At 44.9% G+C, this 25,713-nt stretch overlaps 1 protein-coding gene across 6 annotated transcripts in view; it reads right to left on the bottom strand.

Annotated features, from left to right (window-relative positions):
* The window catches only part of usp19 (ubiquitin specific peptidase 19), a 109,028-nt gene that overhangs the window by 52,840 nt on the left and 30,475 nt on the right, over positions 1–25,713 (bottom strand). For 5 of the 6 annotated variants that reach the window (XM_078414287.1, XM_078414282.1, XM_078414284.1 and 2 more), the window contains 8 exons: positions 23,364–23,867; positions 22,195–22,555; positions 19,056–19,212; positions 18,277–18,348; positions 16,887–17,002; positions 14,250–14,464; positions 11,684–11,882; positions 10,413–10,546 (listed from right to left, as the gene is read on the bottom strand). In XM_078414287.1, coding sequence (XP_078270413.1) covers positions 10,413–10,546; positions 11,684–11,882; positions 14,250–14,464; positions 16,887–17,002; positions 18,277–18,348; positions 19,056–19,212; positions 22,195–22,555; positions 23,364–23,867 — 1,758 coding nt within the window. The remainder of the gene's footprint in view (positions 1–10,412; positions 10,547–11,683; positions 11,883–14,249; positions 14,465–16,886; positions 17,003–18,276; positions 18,349–19,055; positions 19,213–22,194; positions 22,556–23,363; positions 23,868–25,713) is intronic. The other variant, XM_078414286.1, reaches the window with a different exon arrangement.

Genomic DNA, 25,713 nt, shown 5'->3' with positions numbered 1-25,713 from the left:
AGAAAATGGCCCATCAGAATCAAGATGAAACATTGCTTCTGCAGACACTGCCTGGCCTGCTGAGCTTTTGACAGCAGTTCTCACTGGGAGTATCTGTGCAGACATTTGCAGGTTCAGCAGTGGAAACTGCCCAGCAACACCTTTTCCAAGTCTGCATTCCATCCTATTAATTTTAACACATACTTCCCGACATTTATTTGGCAAGTTGCCAAATTTTCTATCAAACATCTGCAAGTGTACAGTAGAGTGCTGGTTGCATCATGGCCTGGTTCAGCAACTCAAACATCCAGGAACAAAGAGAGTGGTAGACACTGGCCGATCCATCACAGGGACTGACCTTCCCACCATCCATGGGATCTACAGGAGGCGCTGCCTCAAGAAGGCAGCTAATATGAAAGACCCACACCACCCTGGCCACGCTCTCATCTCGCTGCTACCAGGAGGCCCAGGAGCGGTTGGAGGCGGTTGGAGCAACGTCCGGGCAGTAGGTTTAAAAACCCAGCGCGGGGCTTGTCCACACAGAGGCCCAGGAGCGGTTGGAGCAACGTCCGGGCGGTAGGTTTAAAAACCCATCGCGGGGCTTGTTCACACAGAGGCCCAGGAGCGGTTGGAGGCGGTTGGAGATAAAAACGTTCCCACACACTTTAAAAGAAGTGGTCTGGAGGAAGCCGCTGATTGGTGGAAGCGGACTAGAGGAAGCAGCTGATTGGGCGTAACCCCGGGGTTGTATTTCTGCTTTTTGTTCGTACTTTTAGTTAAGGGTTCAGTGAGTTAAGGGTTCAGTGAGTTAAGGGTTCAGTGAGTTAAGGGTTCAGTGAGTTAAGGGTTCAGTGAGTTAAGGGTTCAGTGAGTTAAGGGTTCAGTGAGTTAAGGGTTCAGTGAGTTAAGGGTTCAGTGAGTTAAGGGTTCAGTGAGTTAAGGGTTCAGTGAGTTAAGGGTTCAGTGAGTTAAGGGTTCAGTGAGTTAAGGGTTCAGTGAGTTAAGGGTTCAGTGAGTTAAGGGTTCAGTGAGTTAAGGGTTCAGTGAGTTAAGGGTTCAGTGAGTTAAGGGTTCAGTGAGTTAAAGGTACAGTGCTTTTTAGTAAAGGTACAGTTTAAAGGATTAAGAGGGATTTGATTTAATTTGGGGGTAAGACATGTCAGGTGAGATTGGCCCCGTGGAATGCTCATCCTGCAACATGTGGGAGATCAGGGATATTGTCGGTGTCCCTGATGACTACGTGTGCAGGAAGTGTGTCCAGCTGCAGCTCCTGGCAAACCGCATTGAACGGTTGGAGCTGCGGTTGGACTCATTCTGGAGCATCCACGATGCTGAGAAGGTCGTGGATAGCACGTATAGCGAGTTGGCCACACCACAGGTAAAAGATAAGCGGACAGAAAGGAAACGGGTGGCCACTAGCCAGCGTAGCAGTAGGCAGGTAGTGCAGGAGTCCCCTGCGGTCATCTCCCTCCTAAACAGATATGCCATTTTGGATACTGTTGGGGGAGATGGCTCATCAGGGAAGGCAGCAGCAGCCAAGTTCATGGCACCGTGGGTGGCTCTGGGGCAAAAGAGGGGAGGAAAAAGAGTGGAAGGGCTATAGTGATAGGGGATTCAATTGTAAGGGGAATAGATAGGCGTTTCTGCGGCCGCAAACGAGACTCCAGGATGGTATGTTGCCTCCCTGGTGCAAGGGTCAGGGATATCTCTGAGCGGCTGCAGGACATTCTGGAGGGGGAGGGTGAGCAGCCAGTTGTCGTGGTGCACATTGGCACCAACGATTTAGGTAAAAACGGGATGAGGTCCTACAAGGTGAATTTAGAGAGCTAGGAGATAAACTTAAAAGTAGGACCTCAAAGGTAATAATCTCTGGATTACTACCAGTGCCACGTGCTAGTCAGAGTAGGAATAGGAGGATATTTCAGATGAATACGTGGCTTGAAAAATGGTGCAAGGGGGAGGGATTCAAATTTTTAGGACATTGGAACCAGTTCTGGGAGAGGTGGGACCAGTAGAAACAGGACGGTCTGCACCTGAGCTGGAATGGAACCAATGTCCTAGGGGGAGTGTTTGCTAGTGCTGTCGGGGAGGATTTAAACTAATGTGGCAGGGGGATGGGAGCAGGAGCAGAGAGACAGAGGGGTGTAAAATGAGGGTAGAAGCAACAGGTAGCAAGGTGAAAAGTAGAAGTGGCAGGCAGACAAATCCAGGGCAAAAATCAAAAAGGGCCACTTTTCAACATAATTGTATAAGGGGTAAGAGAGTTGTAAAAACAAGCCTGAAGGCTTTGTGTCTCAATGCAAGGAGTATACGTAATAAGGTGGATGAATTAAATGTGGAGATAGTTATTAATGATTATGATATAGTTGGGATTACGGAGACATGGCTCCAGGGTGACCAAGGCTGGGAGCTCAACATCCAGGGATATTCTATATTCAGGCGGGATAGACAGAAAGGAAAAGGAGGTGGGGTAGCGTTACTGGTTAGAGAGGAGATTAAAGCAGTGGAAAGGAAGGACATTAGCTTGGAGGAAGTGGAATCGATATGGGTAGAGCTACGAAACACTAAGGGGCAGAAAACGCTAGTGGGAGTTGTGTACAGGCCACCCAACAGCAGTAGTGAGGTTGGGGATGGCATCAAGCAGGAAATTAGAAATGCGTGCACTAAAGGTGCAGCAGTTATAATGGGTGACTTCAATCTACATATAGATTGGGTGAACCAAACTGGCAGGGGTGCTGAGGAAGAGGATTTCTTGGAATGTTTGAGAGATGGTTTTCTAAACCAACATGTCGAGGAACCAACGAGAGAACAGGCCATTCTAGACTGGGTATTGAGTAATGAGGAAGGGTTAGTTAGCAGTCTTGTTGTGCGAGGCCCCTTGGGCAAGAGTGATCATAATATGGTAGAGTTCTTCATTAGGATGGAGAGTGACAAAGTCAATACAGAAACAAGTGTTCTGAACTTAAAGAAAGGTAACTTTGAGGGTATGAGGCGTGAATTGTCCAAGATAGACTGGCGATTGATGCTGAAAGGGTTGACGGTGGACATGCAATGGAAGGCATTTAAAGGTCGCATGGATGAACTACAATAAGTGTTCATCCCAGTTTGGCAAAAGAACAAACCAGGAAAGGTAGTGCATCCGTGGTTAACAAGGGAAATCAAGGATAGTATTAAAACAAAAGATGAAGCATACAGATTAGCCAGAAAAAGTAGCATGCCAGAGGACTGGGAGAAATTCAGAGTCCAGCAGAGGAGGACAAAGGGCTTAATTAGGAAAGGGAAAATAGATTATGAGGGAAAACTGGCAAGGAACATAAAAACTGACTGCAAAAGCTTTTATAGATATGTCAAGTGAAAAAGATTAGTTAAGACAAATGTAGGTCCCTTGCAGTCGGAAACAGGTGAATTGATCATAGGGAACAAGGAGATGGCAGACCAATTGAACAAATACTTTGGTTCTGTCTTCACTAAGGAAGACATAAACCGTCTGCCGGAAATAGCGGGGGACCGGGGGTCTAAAGAGATGGAGGAACTAAGGGAAATCCAGGTTAGTCGGGAAGTGGTGTTAGGTAAATTAAATGGATTAAAGGCAGATAAATCCCCAGGGCCAGATAGGCTGCATCCCAGAGTGCTTAAGGAAGTAGCCTCAGAAATAGTGGATGCATTATGATAATGACTTTTTTTTGCCTTCCATCAGTGAGGAGCAATCACTGTGATGGCTGTTTGTGTTAAAATTGTATCTGTGTGTCGTGTGCTTTTTGTTGTCTACTGCCGGACCCTGATGTGAGAGGACGCTGGCGCTGTTTGTTCGCCGCTTCGCCGTCAGGATAGTTTGTCTGTTTGTTTTTATGTTATGACTGTTTTTGTAAAGCGCTTTGAGCACCTGGTAAAGCGCTATATAAAATAAATGCTTATTATTATTATTATTAATGATAATTTTTCAAAACTCTTTAGATTCTGGAGTAGTTCCTGAGGACTGGAGGGTAGCTAATGTAACCCCACTTTTTAAAAAGGGAGGGAGAGAGAAAACGGGGAATTATAGACCAGTTAGCCTAACATCGGTAGTGGGGAAAATGCTAGTCAGTTATTAAAGATGTGATAGCATCACATTTGGAAAGTGGTGAAATCATCGGACAAAGTCAGCATGGATTTACCAAAGGCAAATCATGTCTGACGAATCTTATAGAATTTTTCGAGGATGTAACTAGTAGAGTGGATAAGGGAGAACCAGTCGATGTGTTATATCTGGACTTTCAGAAGCCCTTCGACAAGGTCCCACATAGGAGATTGGTGTACAAACTTAAAGCACACGGTATTGAGGGTTCAGTGTTGAGGTGGATAGAAAATTGGTTGGCGCACAGGAAGCAAAGAGTAGGAATAAACGGGTCCTTTTCGGAATGGCAGGCAGTGACTAGTGGGGTACCGCAAGGCTCAGTGCTGGGACCCCAGTTATTTACAGTGTATATTAATGATTTGGACGAGGGAATTGAATGCAACATCTCTAAGTTTGCGGATGACACGAAGCTGGGTGGCAGTGTTAGCTGCCAGGAGGATGCTAGGAGGCTGCAGAGTGACTTGGATAGATTAGGCGAGTGGGCAAATGCATGGCAGATGCAATATAATGTGGATAAATGTGAGGTTATCCACTTTGGCGGCAAGAACAGGAAAGCAGAGTATTACCTGAATGGTGACCGATTGGGAGAAGGGGAGATGCAACGTGACCTGGGTGTCATGGTGCACCAGTCATTGAAAGCAAGCATGCAGGTGCAGCAGGCAGTGAAGAAAGCGAATGGTATGTTGGCATTCATAGCAAGAGGATTTGAGTTTAGGAGCGGGGAGGTTCTGCTGCAGTTGTACAGGGCCTCGGTGAGACCGCACCTGGTTTATTGTGTGCAGTTTTGGTCTCCTAACCTGAGGAAAGATGTTCTTGCCTTAGAGGGAGTACAGAGAAGGTTCACCAGATTGATCCCTGGGATGGCGGGACTTTCATATGAGGAAAGACTGGATAGACTGGGCTTGTACTCGCTGGAATTTAGAAGACTGAGGGGGGATCTTATAGAAACATATAAAATTCTTAAGGGGTTGGAGAGGCTAGATGCGGGAAGATTGTTCCCGATGTTGGGGGAGTCCAGAACCAGGGGTCACAGCTTAAGGATAAGGGGGAAGTCTTTTAGGACCGAGATGAGAAAACATTTCTTCACAAAGAGTGGTGAGTCTGTGGAATTCTCTGCCACAGAAGGTAGTTGAGGCCAGTTCATTGGCTATATTTAAGAGGGAGTTAGATGTGGCCCTTTTTGCTAAAGGGATCAGGGGGTATGGAGAGAAGGCAGGTACAGGCTACTGAGCTGGATGATCAGCCATGATCATATTGAATGGCGGTGCAGGCTCGAAGGGCCGAATGGCCTACTCCTGCACCTATTTTCTATGTTTCTATGTTTCATATCATACATCATATCATATCATATACAGCCGGAAACAGGCCTTTTCGGCCCTCCAAGTCCGTGCCGCCTAGCGATCCCCGTACATTAACACTATCCTATACCCACTAGGGACAATTTTTTTTACATTTACCCAGCCAATTAACCTACATACCTGTACGTCTTTGGAGTGTGGGAGGAAACCGAAGATCTCGGAGAAAACCCACGCAGGTCACGGGGAGAACGTACAAACTCCTTACAGTTTCTATAGGGAAGGTGGTACAGGAGCATGACCTCCAGGTTCAAGAACAGCTTCTTCCCAGCAACCATCAGGCTCTTAAACACTGCACAACACCAACCTCAGCGACTATGATCTTCTATGGACTGTTTCTTTGGTTACACTACGGACCTTGGTTTTGCACCGTATGGTTACCTAGAATTACTTATTAACCTATTGTATTTTTGATTATTATATATTTACGTGCATTATTGTGTTTACGTGCCTGTTGAGCTGCAGCAAGAAAGAGTGTCATTGCTCCAATATCGAAGAAACAGTAGCAATAGTAGGACAGTCTGTGTCATTCAACACAACCTCTCACACTTCTAAACCCCAATAGGTGTTGGCCCAATCTTTCTTACTACAAAACTCTCTTTATCCTAGGAACCAGACTGGTAAACTTTCTCCGAACTGCATCCCTTACTGATAAAAGCAACCCTAGTGCAGCACTAACTCACTGCTCCATCACCACTGCTGTTTAACAAGCCGTCAGGCACGGCTCTGTAAAGCTGATTTTTGAGAAATGTGTTTTGGCAGGTTAACGGCACAAATGCCAGATGAGGAAAAGAGGCTGTTTGGAAGATGGCGTCTGCTGTCATTTGCAGAGCAGGGCCTGGGGAGATAATCTCGGCTGCACAAAACCTCCAGATAATCACGATCTACATCAGTTCAAAGTGTGCCTTATCCACCAAGGAATCTTGCAGCCAAAAGGAGGTCACGCAGTCCCTGCAGCTACAGCAGCAGAGGTTCATTAGATTGGTCCCCCGGATGTTTGTCTCACGAGAGAGCGAAAGCAAATGGTCTCCACTGTCTTGAATTAATAGGAATGAGAAAGAACATTGAGGATGCTGAGTAAGACTGGCAGGATAGATTTGAGGCTGCTTCCTCAGGCCAGAGTCTCGGAATTAGGGGGCATGCTCTTAAGGGGTATTCCACTTGGAGAAAAGTTCACACTTAGAAAGCTTAGATTCTTTTGACTGCTCTGTTCCCGAAAAAGATAGTTGAATGGCTGTCACCCATATGAATGGCTCATAGAAACATAGAAAAATAGGTGCAGGAGTAGGGCATTCAGCCCTTTGAGCCAGCCCCGCCATTTAATATGATCATGACTGATCATCCACAATCAATCCCATTCCTGCTTTTTCCCCATATCCCTTGATTCCTTTAGCCCCAACTGCTAAATCTAAATCGCTCTTGAAAACATCCAGTGAATTGGCCTCCACTGCCTTCTGTGGAAGAGAATACCACAGATTCACAACTCTCTGGGTGAAAAGGTTTTTCCTCAACTCAGTCCAAAATGGCCGACCCCTTATTCTTAAACTGCGATCCCTGCTTCTGGACTCCCCCAACATCGGGAACATTTTTCGTACATCTAGCCTGTCCAATCCTTTAAGAATTTTTTGTGTTTTTTAAATTTTAATTTAGAGATACAGCGCGGAAACAGGCCCTTCGCCCAGAGATCCCCGCACATTAACACTATCCTACACACACTAGGGACAATTAAAAAAAAAACATTTACCCAGTCAATTAACCTACATACCTGTACGTCTTTGGAGTATGGGAGGAAACCGAAGATCTCGGAAAAAACCCACGCAGGTCACGGGGAGAACGTACAAACTCCGTACAGACGGCGCCCGTAGTCAGGATCGAACCCGAGTCTCTGGCGCTGCATTCGCTGTAAGGCAGCAACTCTACCGCTGCGCCACCGTGCCGCCCTGCCACCGTGTTTCTAAGATCCCCTCTCATCCTTCTAAATTCCAGTGAATACAAACCCAGTCAACCCATTCTTTCATCATATGTCAGTCCCACCATCCCAGAAATTAACCTGGTGAACCTGCACTGCACTTCCTCAATAGCAATAATGTCCTTCCTCAAATTAAGAGACCGACATTGCACACAATACTCCAGGTGTGGTCTCACCAGGGCCCTGTACAACTGCGGTAGAACCTCCTTACTACACATTGAAAAGGTTTGAGCTCAGTAACACATTTCTCAATTACCTATTGGACACAGGCAGATTCACTTAACTATGGAATTATAAGCAGAAAGACCATTCAGAAAAACTTGATTTTCCACTCTCTACTGAAATATCCACTGTTCCATTAAAAACCACAGAGCTTTCACCTTTATTATACTGCAGAGTTTGTCCAGTAGTGATCACTGCAGATGAGAAAGTCTACTGGCATAGTTCTCCCGTTCACCTTTTGCGAGGACGGCCTCTTCTATATAATTTACTCGCGATTTATCAATTGTAAGCGGAAATCAAGCAGCAGAAACATTCGCCCTCTTGTGCTTGCTTTTCCTTTCAATAAAATCTTGAACAAACTCCAACAGTGCTATTTTCTTGCGCAAACCCGTTATCTCTTTTGATAACAACCTATTGATAACTGCCTTGAATATACTCAGTCACTGAGACTCCACAATCCTTGTAGGTGGAGAATTCCAAAAGATTCACCACCTCTTAGTGAAGGCGTTATTTTCCATTCGTCCTGAATGCCTGATTTGGAGACTGACCTAGTTAGCAGGCTCTTTTGACCAGGCGTCAATCCCCATAATTAATAGATTTTCAGATTTTACTTGGGAATGAGGCACAGAAACACTCATCACCTTACTGATGCAGATCAATACTGAATTTTGCACTGCCATTTCTAATAAATCAGGAGAGAACTATTTACCCTTTGAACCTTTTCGGCTGAAATAGGATAATGCCAATCAACCTTCCAACCTGTCATGTTTCAATTACATCACATACAATCAAAAAACCAAACCACACTCAATCTGGGGCAAGTGTTTTTGGGAAATTCCTCAATGATCGCCCCCCACACTACCCCACCAAATAGGGGAAATATGTGCAACATGGATACGAGTAGACTACTAGAACCTTTTCCCCAGGTGGCTGCTAGGAACCCGCTGCTAGGGGTGGTGGTGGAGTCAGATAGTTGCATTTAAGAGGCTTTTGGATAGGCACATGGATATGCAGGAAATGGAGGAATATGGATCACATGCAGGTAGAAGGGATTTAACATCAATTTGCCACCATTGTCAAATGGTCCTGTAATGTATTTTGCAAGAAGGAATTGCAGATGCTGGTTTAAACAGTAGACACAAAAAGCTGGAGTAACTCGCGGGGCAGGCAACATCTCTTGGAGAGAAGGAATGGGTGACGTTTCGGGTCGAGACCCTTCAGACTGGTTAAGGAGAAGGGAAAAGAGAGATATCGACAGTGATGTGGAGAGATAAAGAGCAATGAATGAAAGATATGCAAAAAAGTAACGATGATAAAGGAAACAGGCCATTCATTGTAAGCTGTTTGTTGGTTGAAAATGAGAAGTTAGTGCGAATTGGGTGGGGGAGGGATAGAGAGAGAAAGAATGCTGGGGCGACCTGAAGTGAGTGAAATCAATATTCATACCACTGGGCTGTAAGTTGTGCAAGCAAAATATGAGGTGCAATTTGCGTTTAGCCTCGCTCTGACAATGGAGGAGACTGAGGACAGAAAGGTCTGTGTCGGAATGGGAAGGAGAATTAAAGTGTCCAGCAACCGGGAGATCAGGTCGGTTCACGCGGGCCGAGCGAAGGTGCTCCGCGAAACAATCGCCCAGTCTGCATTTGGTCTCACCGATGTACAAGAGTCCACATCTTGAACAACAGATACAGTAGATGAGGTTGGAGAAGGTGCACGAGTCAAGGGAGGAGGTATAGTGACAGGTGTTGCATCTTCTGCGGTTGCAGGGGAAGGTACCTGGGGAGGGGGTGGTTTGGGTGGGAAGAGATGAGTTAACCAGGGAGTTGCGGAGGAGACGATTTCTGCGGAAGGTGGAAAGGGGTGGAGATAGGAAAATGTGGTTAGTGGTGGGATCCTGTTGGAGGTGGCGGAAATTTCAGAGGATTATGTGTTGCATGAGACGATTGATGGGGTGGAAGGTAACTGTTGCGACTAGGGGGAGGGGGAGCAAGGGCAGAGCTGTGGGGTACCAAGGAGACACGAGTGAGGGCCTCCTCTATGATGGGAGAGGGGAACCACCATTCCCTAAAGAAAGAGAACATCTCGGATGTTCTGGTGTCAAACACCTCATCTTGGGCGCAGATGTGGCGTAGATGGAGGAATTGGGAGTAGGGGATGGAGTCTTTGCAGGACGTGGGGTGGGAAGAAGTGTAGTCGAGCTAGTTGTGGGAGTCAGTGGGTCTGTAATAGACATCAATCAATAGTCTATTTCCTGTGATGCAGACTGTGAGATCAATAAAGGAGAGGGAGGTGTCGCAGATGGTCCAAGTAAATTTGAGCGCAGGATGAAAATTGGTGGTAAAGTTGATGAAGTCCATGAGTTCTGCATGGGTGCAGGAGGTAGCACCGATGCAGTTATCAATGTAATGAAGTTTGGGGATAGGGCCAGTGTACGCCTGGAACAGGTTACATGCAATGTATTGTTCCATGTAATCTCTGCTTCAGTCAAATTTCTCATAAAGCAAAATCCCACTCATTGCATAACCTGTAATTATTATTCTTTGGCAGAATGGTGCCTGCCCACACATTTTTTTCTGTAAAGCAAGCTCCACACATATTTAATCCTTCCAATTTAAATATCTAATTCCTCCTTCGGCCTTCAGACAACCGTGCCCCAGGGACTAAACCGTCTCATTCTCTTCCCCCTGTTCCCATAAGGCTCCCAGCTTGCCAATGTGCTGGCTGAGGCAGTGCTGATACTAGGGTGTGGTTCTGCCAAGGTGGGATCACTCACCTTTAGCTTAGACGGCTGGTAGGCATGGTGCGTTCCTTTCCACAGAGCCCTCAGCAGCACTGCAAAACCAATGGCCAGGCGCCCGCCGGTCCCCAGAGGGTTGTTGTAATTTATCTCTGACTCAAAGGATTGATCTAGGCAAACACAGAAGCACACCCAGTCACAACTCTATCTTAAAAATCACTGACTTTCCTTCAAAAGCTGGTATTAAATAAATCAAAAAATAATAAATTCGACAATTTGCAAAAACCTGGCAAAGTATTTCCCAACGAGCTAATTGTAGATAAAAGCAGGTGCTACTCAGACATCGATTTCCCCTAAATGACATCGATAAATGTCCAGTTAACTATTGTGCTAGGGTTGACTGAGAGAAGAATCTTAGCATTTATTTGGTGTCCATCATATCTCCGAACATACAAAGCACTCTGTATGTAATATAGTTCTGAAGCATGGTCACTACTAATGGACACAATCTGAGTCATACAGCAATACAGTATGGAAACAGTCCCTTTGACCCAATTTGCCTAACCCAGTCCCACTTGCCTGTGCCTGGCCCTTCAAACATGCCTTTTCCATGAACCCAGTCCCGCTTGCCTGTGCCTGGCCCTTCAAACATGCCTTTTCCATGCACATCGTTTTCTAAACGAGTGCTTCTATTACTTCTATTGTACCTACTTCTACTACTCCCTCTGTCAGCTTGTTCCATACACGCATCACCTCGTGAGAAGAAAAAAAAAATCACCCCTTGGGTCCCTTTCAAAATGTTCCCTTCTCACCTTCAACATAGGTTCTCAAATTTTAGACTTCCACCCCAGGGAATAGATAGTGGCCATTCACTTCGTCTTTGCACCTCATGATTTCATGAACGGCACCAAGGTCACGCCCTCATCCCCGAAGCCCCCGGAATAAAATACACAGCAACTTGGAAGTTAATTGCACTCAGGAGTCGCCCACAAACTAATAACCTGGTTGATGTTGGTTCAGGGATAACTCCACAGCTCACGTATTAGTTAGTAGCTGTGAGATATTTAGATCCTTGTGCACAGGCTAGGATTAATGTTCGATGAGTTAACATCTGATGGTTTGGTCCACTGCGACACTGCTGATCACCATTCACCCCCCCCCCCCCTTGTAGGATCAGGATGCTACGGAAGCAGATTCTCTGAGCAAGGACTCAAGGCCACTAGGTTTAGAGAGGGCCATCCTCAGCAGCAATGTGACTGCTGTGGTTTTGCCCTGAAGCAGCTTTGGGCCTTTCACACTGCACTCACCGTGGAAATAGTCTCGGAGCTCCCGCGTGTTGGACAGTGACTGGATGACACTGTTCATGAAGCAAGTGTTGCCCAAGTTGACCAATCCGGTGAAGCCGGGCAGGCAAACTTTCTTCTCTTCCTCCTCCTCCTCCTCCACTGTATGGTCAGCAGCAGCAACACTATGTGTCATTGGAGGCACCATGCAGGTAGGCTTGGGCTTCAAAAACACACGACATGTTAAACTTCAAGGTGCTCGTCCAAACAATCTTGTGTGGCAGAAGCTGGCCACTCAGCCCACATGGTCCATACTAGCAGAACATGGATAGGCAATGTTTCCGGTCGTGACCCTCAGAAGAAAGGTTCCTACCCAAAATGTCCCTATCCAAGTTCTCTGGAGATGCTGCCTAACCTACTAAGTTACTCCAGCACTTGGTGTCTTTTTATTTTTTTATATAAATATATATATATATAAAAATAAAAAGACACCAAGTGCTGGAGTAACTCGGTAGGTTAGGCAGCATCTCCAGAGAACTTGGATAGGGACATTTTGGGTAAGGACCTTTCCTCTGAGGGGCACGACCGGAAACATTGCCTTCCATGTTCTCTAGAAATGTCACCTGGCCTGCTGTTACTCCAGCACTTTGTGTTTTTATGTAAATCAGCACCTGCAGAACCTTGTGTCTATGATATAGATCTACCTTTTCCCTTGTAATCCATTTATCTAGCTTATCCATAAAAATGTTATTCCCCTCGTCCACACACCACAGTTCCACATTTGCTCTGCACCCGTGCTTAAATTCACCCAGAACCCCATTTATTAGTGACCCTCTTGTCTTTATTGGATCATTTCTACTCATAAATTTTTCCCTTTCCCTCCCAATTGTCAATATGTTTTACACAGTACAATCTGGAATTTGGTATGCATGAGAGTTATTAACAGGATTGTGCTGTTAGTAAAATTCATTTTTACATTTAGTGTTTAAGTCAACTTCAATTTGTAGTGAATTCTAACAAACATGTAGTTTCTTTCGTGCTATTCAATAATAAGCAACTACATACCAGTGGCCACAAACAGTTTGAGTGGCTGTTAACTATAATTGGCCACGAATAAAGGAATCATTACTGTCAACAGAAGCCATGTCATTACTTGGTGGATTTGGACATGCCCTACAGAGATGGATAACTAAAAGGATTTTGCTCGTATAGTGCGGTGGTACAGAGAGCAACTTGAACTAGCACCAAGGCAGAAAATGTAATAAAGTTTAATACTGGCTGAAAAGGGTGATGCATGATGGTTAGCATTCTCTGTAGTTCATTTTATGAGACCTGGGCATTGCTGTTAAATGTTACACTGCGTCGGGCAACAAAAAGAGGTTGTGACAAATAGAGGTTCTGACAAATAGAGGGTCAACACCGCAGAAAGCCCAAATACAATAGAAACTGCAGAGGTGGAATGAAAATGGAAATCAGTATACAAAAGTTCATGAATAAAACACTGGCAGGCAAAATGAAAACAATAGGTATTTTTCCTAAGAATAAAGAGGAAGTTGTATGGAGAGAGCCTCACTGGAGAGAGAGTATACAAATATCAAGCTGCACGAGAAATAGAGGAAAAGGACATGGCAAGAGTTTAGCATCTGGCGCGCCTCAGTGGCGGAGCGGTAGAATTGCTGCCTTAAGCGCCAGAGACCTGGGCTCAATCCTGACTACAGGTGCTGCCCGTACAGTTTGCACATTCTCTCCGTGACCTGCGTGGGTTTTCTCCGGGTGCTCCAGTTTCCTCCCACTCTAAAGACGTACAGGTTTGTAGGTTAATTGACTTCGTTAAAAATGTAAACTGCCCCTGCTGTGTGTAGGAAAAAGTTAATGTGCAGGGATCGCTGGTTGGCACAGACTCGGTGGGCCGAAGGGCCTGCTTCCACACCATCTCTAAATTAAACTTAAAAGTAGATAAATCTACAGGCCTTCATACAATATATCTCTGTCTCTTAAAATAAGGTAAGCTATAATGCAGGCTCCAAATATTATTTTCCAATCCTCCTTGGCTATTGAAATTATGCTGGTGAACTACACATTTGCTAAAGGAGTGCACTTGTTTAGAAAGAAAAACAAAGAGATGGACAAAGTATCTACAGGTCAACTAATGTCAGTAGTATCTTCCTCTGCATCAGAAACCTGTCTCCTGGCTCTTCACCCAGCACTTACACACAGGACGAGACCATATATACTTGCCCAACCCTCAGCCAGTCTGATCAATCACCATGCATCAACATATCCGTGTCCTCCAAAGAGCATACTTCCTCAAACAGACTGGCTTGTTAACAGTGTGATCAGATATTCCTTGGTAATCCCTGAACCAAGTAACCATTTTCCAGGATGGAAACGGTTGGGCTGGGGTAGGAACACAAGTCTGGTTCACTCAGTGGCACTGTCCGCTGTTCAAGCTGAGAGCAGCTCACCGCAGAGCAACCAGGCGATGGGCAATAAGCGCGGGGCGTTGTCTGCCAAGTTCACGTCGCAGGAGACGTTAAACGTTAATAACCGAAGGAAGGTGAAACGAGCTTACCACAGGTGCCCGACTTACCGAGGTCACCAGCGGGTCCTGTTTAATTTGGACGTTCTCGTGCATGGGCCTGATTGCCACCGACTCGAGGCTGACCTCCTCAGAGCACACCTTTTCTTTCTCGCTCGAGCGCGGCTCTTCCTTGGGAGGAAGAGCATGCTGGCTGCTCCCGGGCTGGGCTTTATCTAGTGATGGTGGGCCTGCAGGCACAGCTACTTTGGCACCACCCACTGCACCTTAAACAGGGGAGCACATGGCTTGCGTTTAGAAGGTCAAGCAAAGACACAAACAAATTGAAGCATATTTTAAAAACAACAACTAAAGCTGTAACTCCTCTCACTTCCCACAACAGTTGGACCAGTAAAACTCCCTCTATACAGTACAAGTAAACATTCCCTAGACAAGACTGGTTTGGCTTTGGGTTCAAAATAATACTCCATCTGCATTGTTCCCTCAAACGCTAAATGGCGCAGTCTTGAGGCGAGAGGGGAGAGATTTAACAGGAACGTCATGAGCAACGTTCTCATTGAAGGTAGTCCGTATCTGACAGAGAAAGTTATAAAGATACAATTACAACTTTTAAAAGACATTTGGACAGATATGGATATGTAGGGTTTAGAGGGTCGTGGGACAAATACAGGCAAATGAGACAGCATGGACAAGTTGGGCTGAAGGGCTTGTTTCCATGCTGTACAGCTCTATGACAGATAATCAGGAATAAGTAAGCTAAAGGGTACAGCCACTGGTGAACAAGTCAGGAGAGGCCAGCATCAAAGACACAAAATGTTACGCCCAGCATGTGGGAGACTGTATGTGAAAAGACCGACTGACATTTATTTACACTCTGATATTGTTCGTTGGAGACTCAAGTAGCAGCTATCTGACCTAGGTTATAAAAGTCTTCCCCTCACACGGAGTCTGCTGTTTCATCAGCACAAGGAGTGGATTCAAATGGAGATACTAAATTTGGAAGTTCTATTTAAGTACAGTGCACATTCCAGCCCTTGTTCCAAAGCAGAGTCACGTCAACTTAAGTACTACTAACTGAGCAATGGGTATTCTTTGGGCTGTGGACTGGGCCCGGACCCATCGGAGTAATGCTTACCCCCAGCACAGGTGTCACTGAACAGCAGTGACTGAAATAAATATACAACCTGCTATTAGGGGACTAATGTACCTATATTCTATCATATAACAAGAGAACTGCATCCTGACAGTAGCCCAGTGTTATACAGATACAGACTTCCTATACACAATACCTAACAAACTGTACGACGTTAGGTAAGGGCAGATTTGAGACAGTCCGCACCATGCCCCAGTATGTTTCTATGTCCCAGTATACCCAATAGTGGTGCAGACCCAGACCTGTACCCAATAGTAGTGCACTTCAATGTTACACTGTTATACAGGACACAATTGTGCACTTCTGTACTACAGCCACATCATACAGCCACAAAAGTCATCTGTTATATCGAGAGAAATTCATGCCCTGTACCAGCCCTGTATCAAATTCTGTGATCAAGTGCTGTACAATCAGAGTCATACACACTTCTATGGGACAACACAGTGGCGCAGCGGTAGAGTTGCTGCATTACAGTAACAGAGACCCAGGTTTATTCCTGACTACGGATGCTGTCTGTATGGAGTTTGTACGTTCTTCCTGTGACCTTGTGGGTTTTCTCCAGTTTCTTCTCACATTCCAAAGACATGCAGGATTGTAGGTTAATTGGCTTTTGTAAATGTTCCCCAGTGTGTAGGATACAACTAGTGTACGGGTGATCGCTAGTCGGCCCGGATTCAGTGGCCTGCTTCCACTCTGTATCACTAAAACATCTTCATACAACATTCTGATGGTTTCAATTTAGCAACCACATGAACCAGGGGAATCGAGGTCCAGAGGACATAGGTTCAAGGTGAAGGGGAAAAGATTTAATAGGAATCTGAGGGGTAACTTTTTCATATAGGGTGGTGGGTGCATGGAACAAGCTGCCAGAGGAGGTAGTTGAGGCTGGGACTATCCCATCATTTAAGAGTCAGTTAGGTACATGGATAGGACAGGTTTGGAGGGATATGGACCAAGCGCAGGCAAGTGGGACTAGTGTAGCTGGGACATTGTTGGCCGGTGTGGGCAAGTTGGGCCTATTTCCACACTATATCACTCTATGACTGCTTCCCCAGTTGCAAGTAGCTTTCTGTGAAAGCCTTATCATATCATATCATATATATACAGCCGGAAACAGGCCTTTTCGGCCCACCAAATCCGTGCCGCCCAGCGATCCCCGTACATTAACACTATCCTACACCCACTAGGGACAATTTAAAAAAAAACATTTACCCAGCCAATTAACCTACATACCTGTACGTCTTTGGAGTATGATAACACTTCACTGAAGCAACAGCCTTGCACGGTCCCTATCCTCAAAGCAAAAATGCGCAGGGTGCACATACTGAACTACATCAATAATAATTGGCATGTCATGGCAGCAGTGTGTAACACTGGGGTAAAATCAGAGTAAAACACACAGCCGTTCAGTCAGCATCTGGAGAGGTGGTGGGTTGTGTTCCCTTCATCACAACACTCCCCCTCTCTTGCCAGCTGCTGACTAGCCCAGCTTCTACTGCTAGTATTTAGAAGCGGTCGGATATCACTCTACAGACCTTGTGTTGCTAAGGCTTCCAGCCCTCCCCATCGCTGATTCTGTCTCTTCTTCAAACAGATGTCAATGCGCAAGGCCGTGAAGGTATAGTGACATTGCTCTGGATTAATAAGATTCCTGGTGGGAGAGAGATTAAAAACAAATCATTGGATGACCTTTTATCGTATGTTCACACTCCCCCCCCCCCCCCCGCTGTCTCCCATCCTCTCTCCTTCAGTTCAGTTGCTGTTTCCATATCGTTATCTTATATAACGAGTCTGAAGAAGGGTCTCGACCCAAAACACCACCTATCCATGTCCCCCACAAATGCTGCCTGACCCATTAAGTTACTGCAGCACGTTGGGTTTTTTGTAAACCAGCATCTGCAGTTCCTCAAGTCTCTTATACACTGGGTTTTTCCACTTTGGAGGGTTGCCGAAGATGGCACGGTGACAGATTTTCAAGTCTAGAAGAAACCTTGCATTGCATATGACACAGATGTTCCATGAAAGAATCTTCACTATAATTGTTTCCAAAGCATTTCCTTCTGTAAACGAGATCAAAGTTGTACAACAACACCAGGAATGATCTCGCCATAGCATTGTATATTTGTCACGACTTTCCTATTTTTGTACTCTACCCTCCCTAACAATCAACAGGCGGTGATACTACATTGGTTGCAGAATATGTCCAAATCTTTCCATTTAACTTTATTCAAAATATTGTGATTTTGGTTTTTTTCTGCTGAAATGGATAACCCCACACTTCCCCCACATTATGGGTTTGCTTCGTCTAACAACTTTTTATTCCATCGTCTTCAGGGCATACTGTTTCACCTACCTTGTATTGGCAACCAACTCAATAATGCATTACAATTGGTGCCTGCGTCCATGTTGTTAAAATAGGCAGCAAAAAGCTTGAGGATCTGACATTGATTTCTGGTTTCCTCTAATCACTGGTTAACAAGCCTGAAAACTGCCTGTTTATTGCTATTATTATCTAACCAATCTGCTAATTATGGTATTATCCTCAATGACAACCCCACTCAGTAAAGTGCAAACAGGTCACTGCTGGACCCATCAGCTCATCATTACACACATGTTGTACACAAGAAGCTCCTCATTCCCTAGACTCGTGTGGGAGCTGATCTTGTACAGTTTGGGGACTATGATGCACAATTCAGCTGAGACAAATCAAGACCCCTCCCCAAACGATTCATTCTGATCAAATATCTATTGGCATGCTCAAGGGCATTTTATATTCTTTAACAAACAACCATATTACGTTTTTTTAACAACAGGAACTCTGTTACGACCCCCCCCCCCCCCCCCCCAGAATAGCATATACCCCTCAAAGCTTCTTGTGACGAATACGAAGTCCATGCCGAACATCTATAACACTGCTGGTCTTACCGAACTTTAACCTGCCATTTGAAGATGGTGTTTGGTCCACAGTCAGGGTGGATACGCAGAAAGGGCTCGTGGCTTTAAAAGAAAATCAGGACATTCATGTAGAAAATAGTCTGTTTATTAAGCAGCCACTTAATACACTGCACCAATACTAGCTCAAATGAAGTGGCTAGACAATCTACTGAAAGTAGCTTTAATGTACAGTACTCCTCCAAGGTACAAATAAGGATTCAGTATATATAAGCAGGCACATTTTGGTGGGACAAACTAGGTTAGCATTTGCACAATAAATGGCAATGCCCTGGGGTGTGCTGTTGAATAGAGAGATCAAGGGATGCAGGTACATTGTTCCATGTAGGTGACAACACAGGTGAACAGGGTGGTGAATGCAGTGTTTGCACACGTGCCTTTATCAGTCAGGGTACTGTTTGGGAGTTGGGACATCACATTACAGCTGTGAGACCTTGGTAAGTCCACATATGGAGTTCTGGTCATCCTGCCATAGGAAGGCCATCATTAAACTGGAAAGGGTGCAACAACAAAAAATAATTGGACAATGATACCAGCCCTGAAGGCTTTGAGTTGCAAGGAGATGCTGCGCAGGCTGGGTGTTATTTTTACACTGATGCTGAGGGGTGACCTTGACATATAAAATCATGTGGTGAAAGGATTAAGAAATAGCCACAGTCTCTCCTTCCTCTCTCCCCCCCCCCCCCCCCCACCATAGGGAAACAAATGGTTTCCTCTCTGTGAAATCTACGGAGGACTAGACTGGACCTCACCTGGTCTGGAAAATGAGAGTAAAGTCTTGCTCACGAAACAGCACATTGGATGTGGATTTGCAGATCTCCTTCACATACACGTGTACCACCATGGTATCCGCGCCTTTCTCATACGAGTCATACTTTACTAAGTTCAGATTCATGTAACCATCTGACACTGCGGGATAAAACAAAGCATTCTTACAATTTTGAACTTTGTGCACAAATGGTGTACAGTACTTACTACACATTGAAAAGGTTTGTGCTCAGTAACACATCTCTCGATTACCTATTGGACACAGGCAGATTCTCATGACTACGGAATTATAAACAGAAAGACCATTCACAAAAACTTGATTTTCCACTCCCTACTGAAATATCCACTGTTCCATTAATAACGTCAGAGCTTTCACCTTTAATGTATTGCAGCGGAGTTTATTCCCAGTAGTGATCACTGCAGATGAGAAAGTCTACTTGCAAAGCTCTCCCGTTCACCTTTTGCCACAACTGCTTCTTCCATATAATTTACTCGTGATTTACCATTTGTAGGCGGGAAAACAAGCGGCAGAATCATTCGCCCTCTTTGGCCCTCAATAAAATCATGAACAAACTCTAACCTCAGTACTATTTTCTTGCACAAATCCGTTATCTCTATTGATAACAACCTATTGATCTCTGCCTTGAATAAACTCAGTAACTGAGACTCCACAATCCTTGTAGGTAGAGAATTCCAATATTTATACAAAATCATGAGAGGAATAGATCAGATAGATGCACAGAGTCTCTTGCCCAGAGTATGGGAATCGAAGACCAGAGGACATAGTTCAAGGTGAAGGAGAAAAGATTTAATAGGAATCCGAGGGGTAACTTTTTCACACAAAGGATGGTGGGTGTTTGGAACAAGCTGCCAGAGGAGGTAGTTGAGGCTGGGACTATCCCATCATTTAAGAAACAGTTAGACAGGTACATGGATAGGGCAGGTTTGGAGGGATATGGACCAAGCGTAGGCAAGTAGGACTAGTGCAGCTGGGACATTGTTGGCAAGTTGGGCTGAATGGTCTGTTTCCACACTGTATCACTGGGTGAAAGTGTTACTTTTATTCTGTCCTGAATGCCTGATTTTGAGGCTGACCCTTATTTCCAGGCTCTTTGACCAGGGGAAGCATCAATCTCCAAAGCACAAAGAAATGTATACTTTTCAGTGAGATCATGCTCATTCTTCTAAACTCAAGATTACTGACCCAGTAATCTCTCCGTGTTTGACAACAATTCCTAAGTTGTTGTCAAACATGTCTCAGTCTGCAGAAAAGTCTCAACCCGAAACGTCACCCATTCCTCTCCAGAGATGCTGCCTGTTCCGCTGAGTTACTCCAGCATTTTGTGTCTACCTTCAATTTAAACTAGCATCTGCAGCTCTTTCCTACACATTCTAAGTTTTAAAGATGGTTATGAATAAGGACAAGTTTGGACCATGGGGAAAAGGAATTCTAAATTGGAGAGGGCAAATTATAACATTATCAAGCTTGGGAGACTAAATTGGGTGCAGCTGTACTTGGGTAAGTGCTCATCTGATATGTGGGAGTCATTTAAGGCTCAGCTGATTGGAGCTCAATCGGAGAATGCACAAACATGGCAAGGTAAGGCAACCCTGGATGATGAGAGAACATAGAACAGCTTAGGAACAGGCCTTTTGGTCCACAATCTCTGTGCCAAATATGATACAACATTACACTAATACCTGCTATCTGCACATGATCTATGTCCCTCTACATCCTGCATATCCATGCGCTTATCCAAAAGCCTCTTAAAATCCACTATTGTATCTGCTTCCATCACCATCCTTGGCAGTATGTTCCAGGCCTCACCACTGTGCAACAGAAAACCTGATTTGCACATCTTCTTTTAACTGAGCCCCTATCAACTTAAAGCCTTGCCTTCTGGGAAAAAAGTTCTGACCATCTACCATATCTGTGTCTCGCATCATTTTATAGACTTCTATCAGGCCTTCCCTCAGCCTCTGAGGCTCCAGAGAACATAATCCAAGTCTTCTCAACCTCACATGTAGCTAATACCCTCTAATCCAGACAGTGTACTGGAAAACATCTTCTGTACCTTCTCCAAAGCCTACCCATCCTTCCTACCCATACAAGCAATACTCCATTTGCAGCCTGACCAAACCTTTATAAAGCTGCAACATGACTTCCTGACTTTTATACTCAATACCCAGACCGATAAAGGCAAGCATACGTACGCTGCCTTTACCACTCTATCTACTTGTGTTGCAGCTTTCATGGAGCTAAGGTCTTGGACCATCTGTATGTCAATGCTGTTCAGGATCCTGCCATCACCTGTATACATTCCCCTCACATTTGACCCGCTGCAGTACAACATCTCAGAGTTTGTAATTCTCCCCGTTAACTGCATGGGTTTTCTCCGGTTTCCTTCCACACTCGAAAAATGTACAGATTTGTTGGTTAATTTGCTTGGTAACATTGTAAATTGTACCTAGTGTGTGTAGGATAGTGTTAGTGTACAGGGATTGTTGGTGGTCCGAAGACTTGGCGGGCCAAAGGGCCTGTTTCCATGCTGTATTTCTAAACTAAACCTTGCACGTGCCCGGTTTAAACTCCATCTGCCATTTTGATGCCCATATCAGTGGCAGACGGAGAACATTTAAGATCATAAGTGATAGGAGTAGAATTAGGCCATTTCGGCCTATCAAGTCTACTCTGCCATTCAATCATGGCTGATCTATCTCTTCCTCTCAACCCAATTCTCCTGGCTTCTACCCATAACCTCTGACACCCATAAATTTAAAGCTGAGAGATGAGATTTCTTAATTTAGAGGGACAGGAAGCAGTGAAATTCACATTAGTCTAGCTCATTTCTCGTTTGAGAATCCTGCCCTCTCGGGGATCAAATTGGTGGGCCTATGCTGCACTGCTCCCTGCAGAAAGTATGCTTTCTTAGATAAGGAGGCCTAAATGGGACATTATCCTGCAGGGTATCATGAAGGCCTAATATAACTGTAGCTGGACACCCTTGTCTCGATACTCAAAAGCAGTGCAGGAAACCAGCAGATGGAAGCTTTTTATTTGTCGCTTCTTCACCTCGCACCTCCAAATAGTATTTAATTTTAAAAGGTACATTAGTCACTTACCTTCCACCTTTTCCTCAGCGTGGCTTTCCTTCACCTGGCTGGTCTTTCCCACAGATGCTGGAGAGGGCACTGTGGTGTCCTCATCAGGCCTCCCTGATGGGAGCTGCTCCCCGGTTAGTTGTTTAATGGGCCCCATTTGGTTCCCGGCAGATGTGTCAGAGTTCGCAGTTACAGAACAACTTTGAGTAACAGTTTCTTCCACGGTTACATCTGCAACCTCAAGACAGCCTCCAGCAGATTCCTGAGCCTTCGCTTCAGTCTCACTCACTATCTGATCCAAAGGAACATTGGCACCTGAAGACTGTGCAGCATTGATATCTTGGCTCTCAGGAAGCAGTTTCTCCTTCTCAGTAACTTCCAGCTGTTGGAAAGAGAATACAAGCATTCGTATCATGGAGAATTCACTAACATAACTAGCTTGCTACAGGAGATGAACACAGTCAAAGTGTAGGACTGAAATTTTTGAAGTAATCAAGATGGTTGATGAGGGCGAGGCCATTGACGTTGTTTATACAGACTTCAGAAAGGCCTTTGATAAGTTCTGCATGGTCAGCTGCTCTGGAAGGTTAGATCGCATGGGCTCTAGGAAGAGGTAGCTAACTGGATATAGAATTGGCTTTAAAGTGAGAAGCAGTGTGGTGGAGGAAGGCTGTTGGTCAAACTGGAGGCACGTGACAAAGAATCAGTGCTGGCCACATCACTGTTTGTCACCTGCATCAATGATTTGGATGAAAATGTACAAGGCACGATTAGTAAGTTTGCAAATGGAACGCAGGAGGCTGAGGGGCAATCTGATAGCTGCGAATAAAAGCATGAAAGAACATAAAGTGCAAATACATCGTTTTTTTGCCAGGGTAGGGAGATCATGAACTAGCCGACACAAGTTTAAGGTGAGATGGGAAAGATTTGATAGGAGCCCAAGGGGCAACTTTTTTCACACAAACAGAGGTGGGTATATGGAATGAACTGCCAGAGGAAATAGTTGAGGCAGGTCCAATAACATTTAAAATACATTTGGACAGGTACATGGATAGAAAAAGGTTATAGAGGGATTTGGGCCAAATGTGGGTAGATGGGACAATCTTAGATGGGGCATTTTGATCGGCATGGACGAGATGGGCAGAAGGGCCTGTTTCCGTGCTGTATTATTATGATTCAGAAAAATGTACCTCAGCTTTCTCAGTCGATGCTTGCTTCACATTCACTTCACTTTTGTCTTCCATGTACCAATCTCCCTGGGGACCCCGGCCGTTTTTCTTCACCTTAGCCTCAACCGTGGAATCCAATAATCCTCCATCAGCATCACTTACAATGAGTTCATCTACCGGGCTTTTTGAACCCTCTGCAGGTTTTTGAAAACAAGCGGGATCGGTTTCTTCGCTGGACTTGACACAGACGGGTTGTGATGCAATGGGCTCCTGGATAAGCCGAGTGTTATCCAGAGTCTTGCACTGACTGGTCCTTTTCACCCCAGGTTCAGGTGGTGACTCTGTCTTTCCTGGAGCTTTCACCTTGATGGGGCGCTTAATTCCGCGCTCTGCTTTCACTTTCTTTTCTGCGATGTCAGATAATTTTCCTGATTTTTCCACTTCGATATTTTCACTGGGCAAAACCTTTTCCTTCCCAACATCTTTCGGAGGAATAACTGTGGGCTGCCCTTTATTTTTCTTCTTCTGCAACAGCAATGAAATCAACGTCAGTCGGTTGAAAAGCTGCACCTTTAAAGCACATTTTACAGAATTGCAGAATCGAACAGCAGTGCATGCAACTCGATCCGCTGTCTCTGCGCGGATTCTGAATGGCCTCTCTGATTGGTCTCACTCTCTGCATTATCCCCAATAGACCTACAATGCTTTGTTCAAATACATATCCAATTCCCTTTTCAAAATTGCTACTGAACTTGCCTCACACCACCCTGCTATACAATACCGAAAAATCATAATTAACATTTGAAAAAACTAATTTCTCTTAGCCATCATTCAAATCTTTCAGGAGGTCCATTGCTCTTGGAAATATCTGCATGCAATCATGGACAATAGGTGCAGGAGGAGGCTATTCGGCCCTTCGAGCCAGCACCGCCATTCAATGTGATCATGGCTGATCATTCTCAATCAGTACCCCGTTCCTGCCTTCTCCCCATACCCCCTGACTCCGCTATCCTTCATGGAAGCAATGGCTTGGTCTCGTCAGGCCACAGGTGGATGACAGACTCGATCAGAGCTGCGAGATCGGCGATAAGCGACACTGGATGAAACAAAAACTCTAGCATTGGCAGATAATCCTACCTTCTGCGAATCTTCTAACTGATTGTCCCTCACTTCCTCCTGCACAAGGCATTTGGCATATCATGTCATAATTAACATAACAACCAAGCTCACCATTAAATAAACTGCAGGGAACCCACAGGCTGAAGTATTGGAGAGAAGAACACTATAAATACCCCCAAAACACAAGTAATCTGAGAATAGTGCAAATCACATTAATAGGCATAAAATATATTTTGCAAATAGCTTACTGTTTATTAAAATCGTCACATTTACTTATGAGCATTGCTGTTCTAACTTCTCAAAAACACCTGACAATGGGTCTTGATCCCAAATGTCACCTATCGATTTTCTCCAGAGATGCTGCCTGATCTGTCGAGTTACTCCAGCATTTTGTGCTTAACTTTAGTGTAAACCACCATCTGCAGTTTGTTTTTATTACAAGTCTCTCTTCACTGGTCAAAGCCACACTTTCCTTTGCAGGTGTCTGTGAATATACATACTCTCTGGCTCTCAGATACAATGCTGCTTGCTATGTGAATCAACTTCAATACACTTACGTTTTAACTGGACCGCTGCGTCTCAAGATAGGCTCTTACCATAATGAATGAATTCATGTCTACACTTGAAGATGCCTTTTTACTTTGACACAGAAGCCTTTGAAACATCACATGACCAACCAGCTATTCAGTCAATCAGTTGCTGATTAATCAAGAGCCCACGAGTAAAAGTTTCACTGTGGTGGCAAATGCAGCAGAATAAAAATAGCACAGTGATCCCATCCAGTCAGCAAAGCAAGTAAAGGCAATGCTCAGAATAGAACCCAGGTAGACAGAGCAGGAGGAAAACAGTCTGAATCCAAGACACTACACCACAAATCGTAAAGAGTTGTGGATGTAGCCCAGTCCACCAGGCAAAAACAGCCCCCACCCCTCTATTCCATCTCCACCACGCTGCCTCACAAAAACAGCCAACATAACCAAGGACCACTCACACCACAGGCATTTCTTCCTCTTCCACTGGACAGAAGATACAAAATTTGAAAGCAAGTACCACCAGATTCAGGAACAGCTTCTTCCCCGCTGTTATCAGACTACTAAACAGTCCTCCCAAGAACTAAAGTGTAGTCCTAATCTCCCAAAGTACTTCATAGCGGCCCATGGACCTTGTCTCTGGATCTGTAACTCTGCAATGCCGTACAATTATATTCTGCACTCTTGTACATTCAAATCACAACTCATTTTGCTTGGTTTTA

This window comes from Rhinoraja longicauda, chromosome 17, assembly GCF_053455715.1.
Source record: "Rhinoraja longicauda isolate Sanriku21f chromosome 17, sRhiLon1.1, whole genome shotgun sequence".
Taxonomy (NCBI): Eukaryota; Metazoa; Chordata; class Chondrichthyes; order Rajiformes; family Arhynchobatidae; genus Rhinoraja; species Rhinoraja longicauda.
The sequence above is the reverse complement of the archived record's forward strand: the minus strand, read 5'-3'. Positions and strand labels throughout refer to the sequence as shown.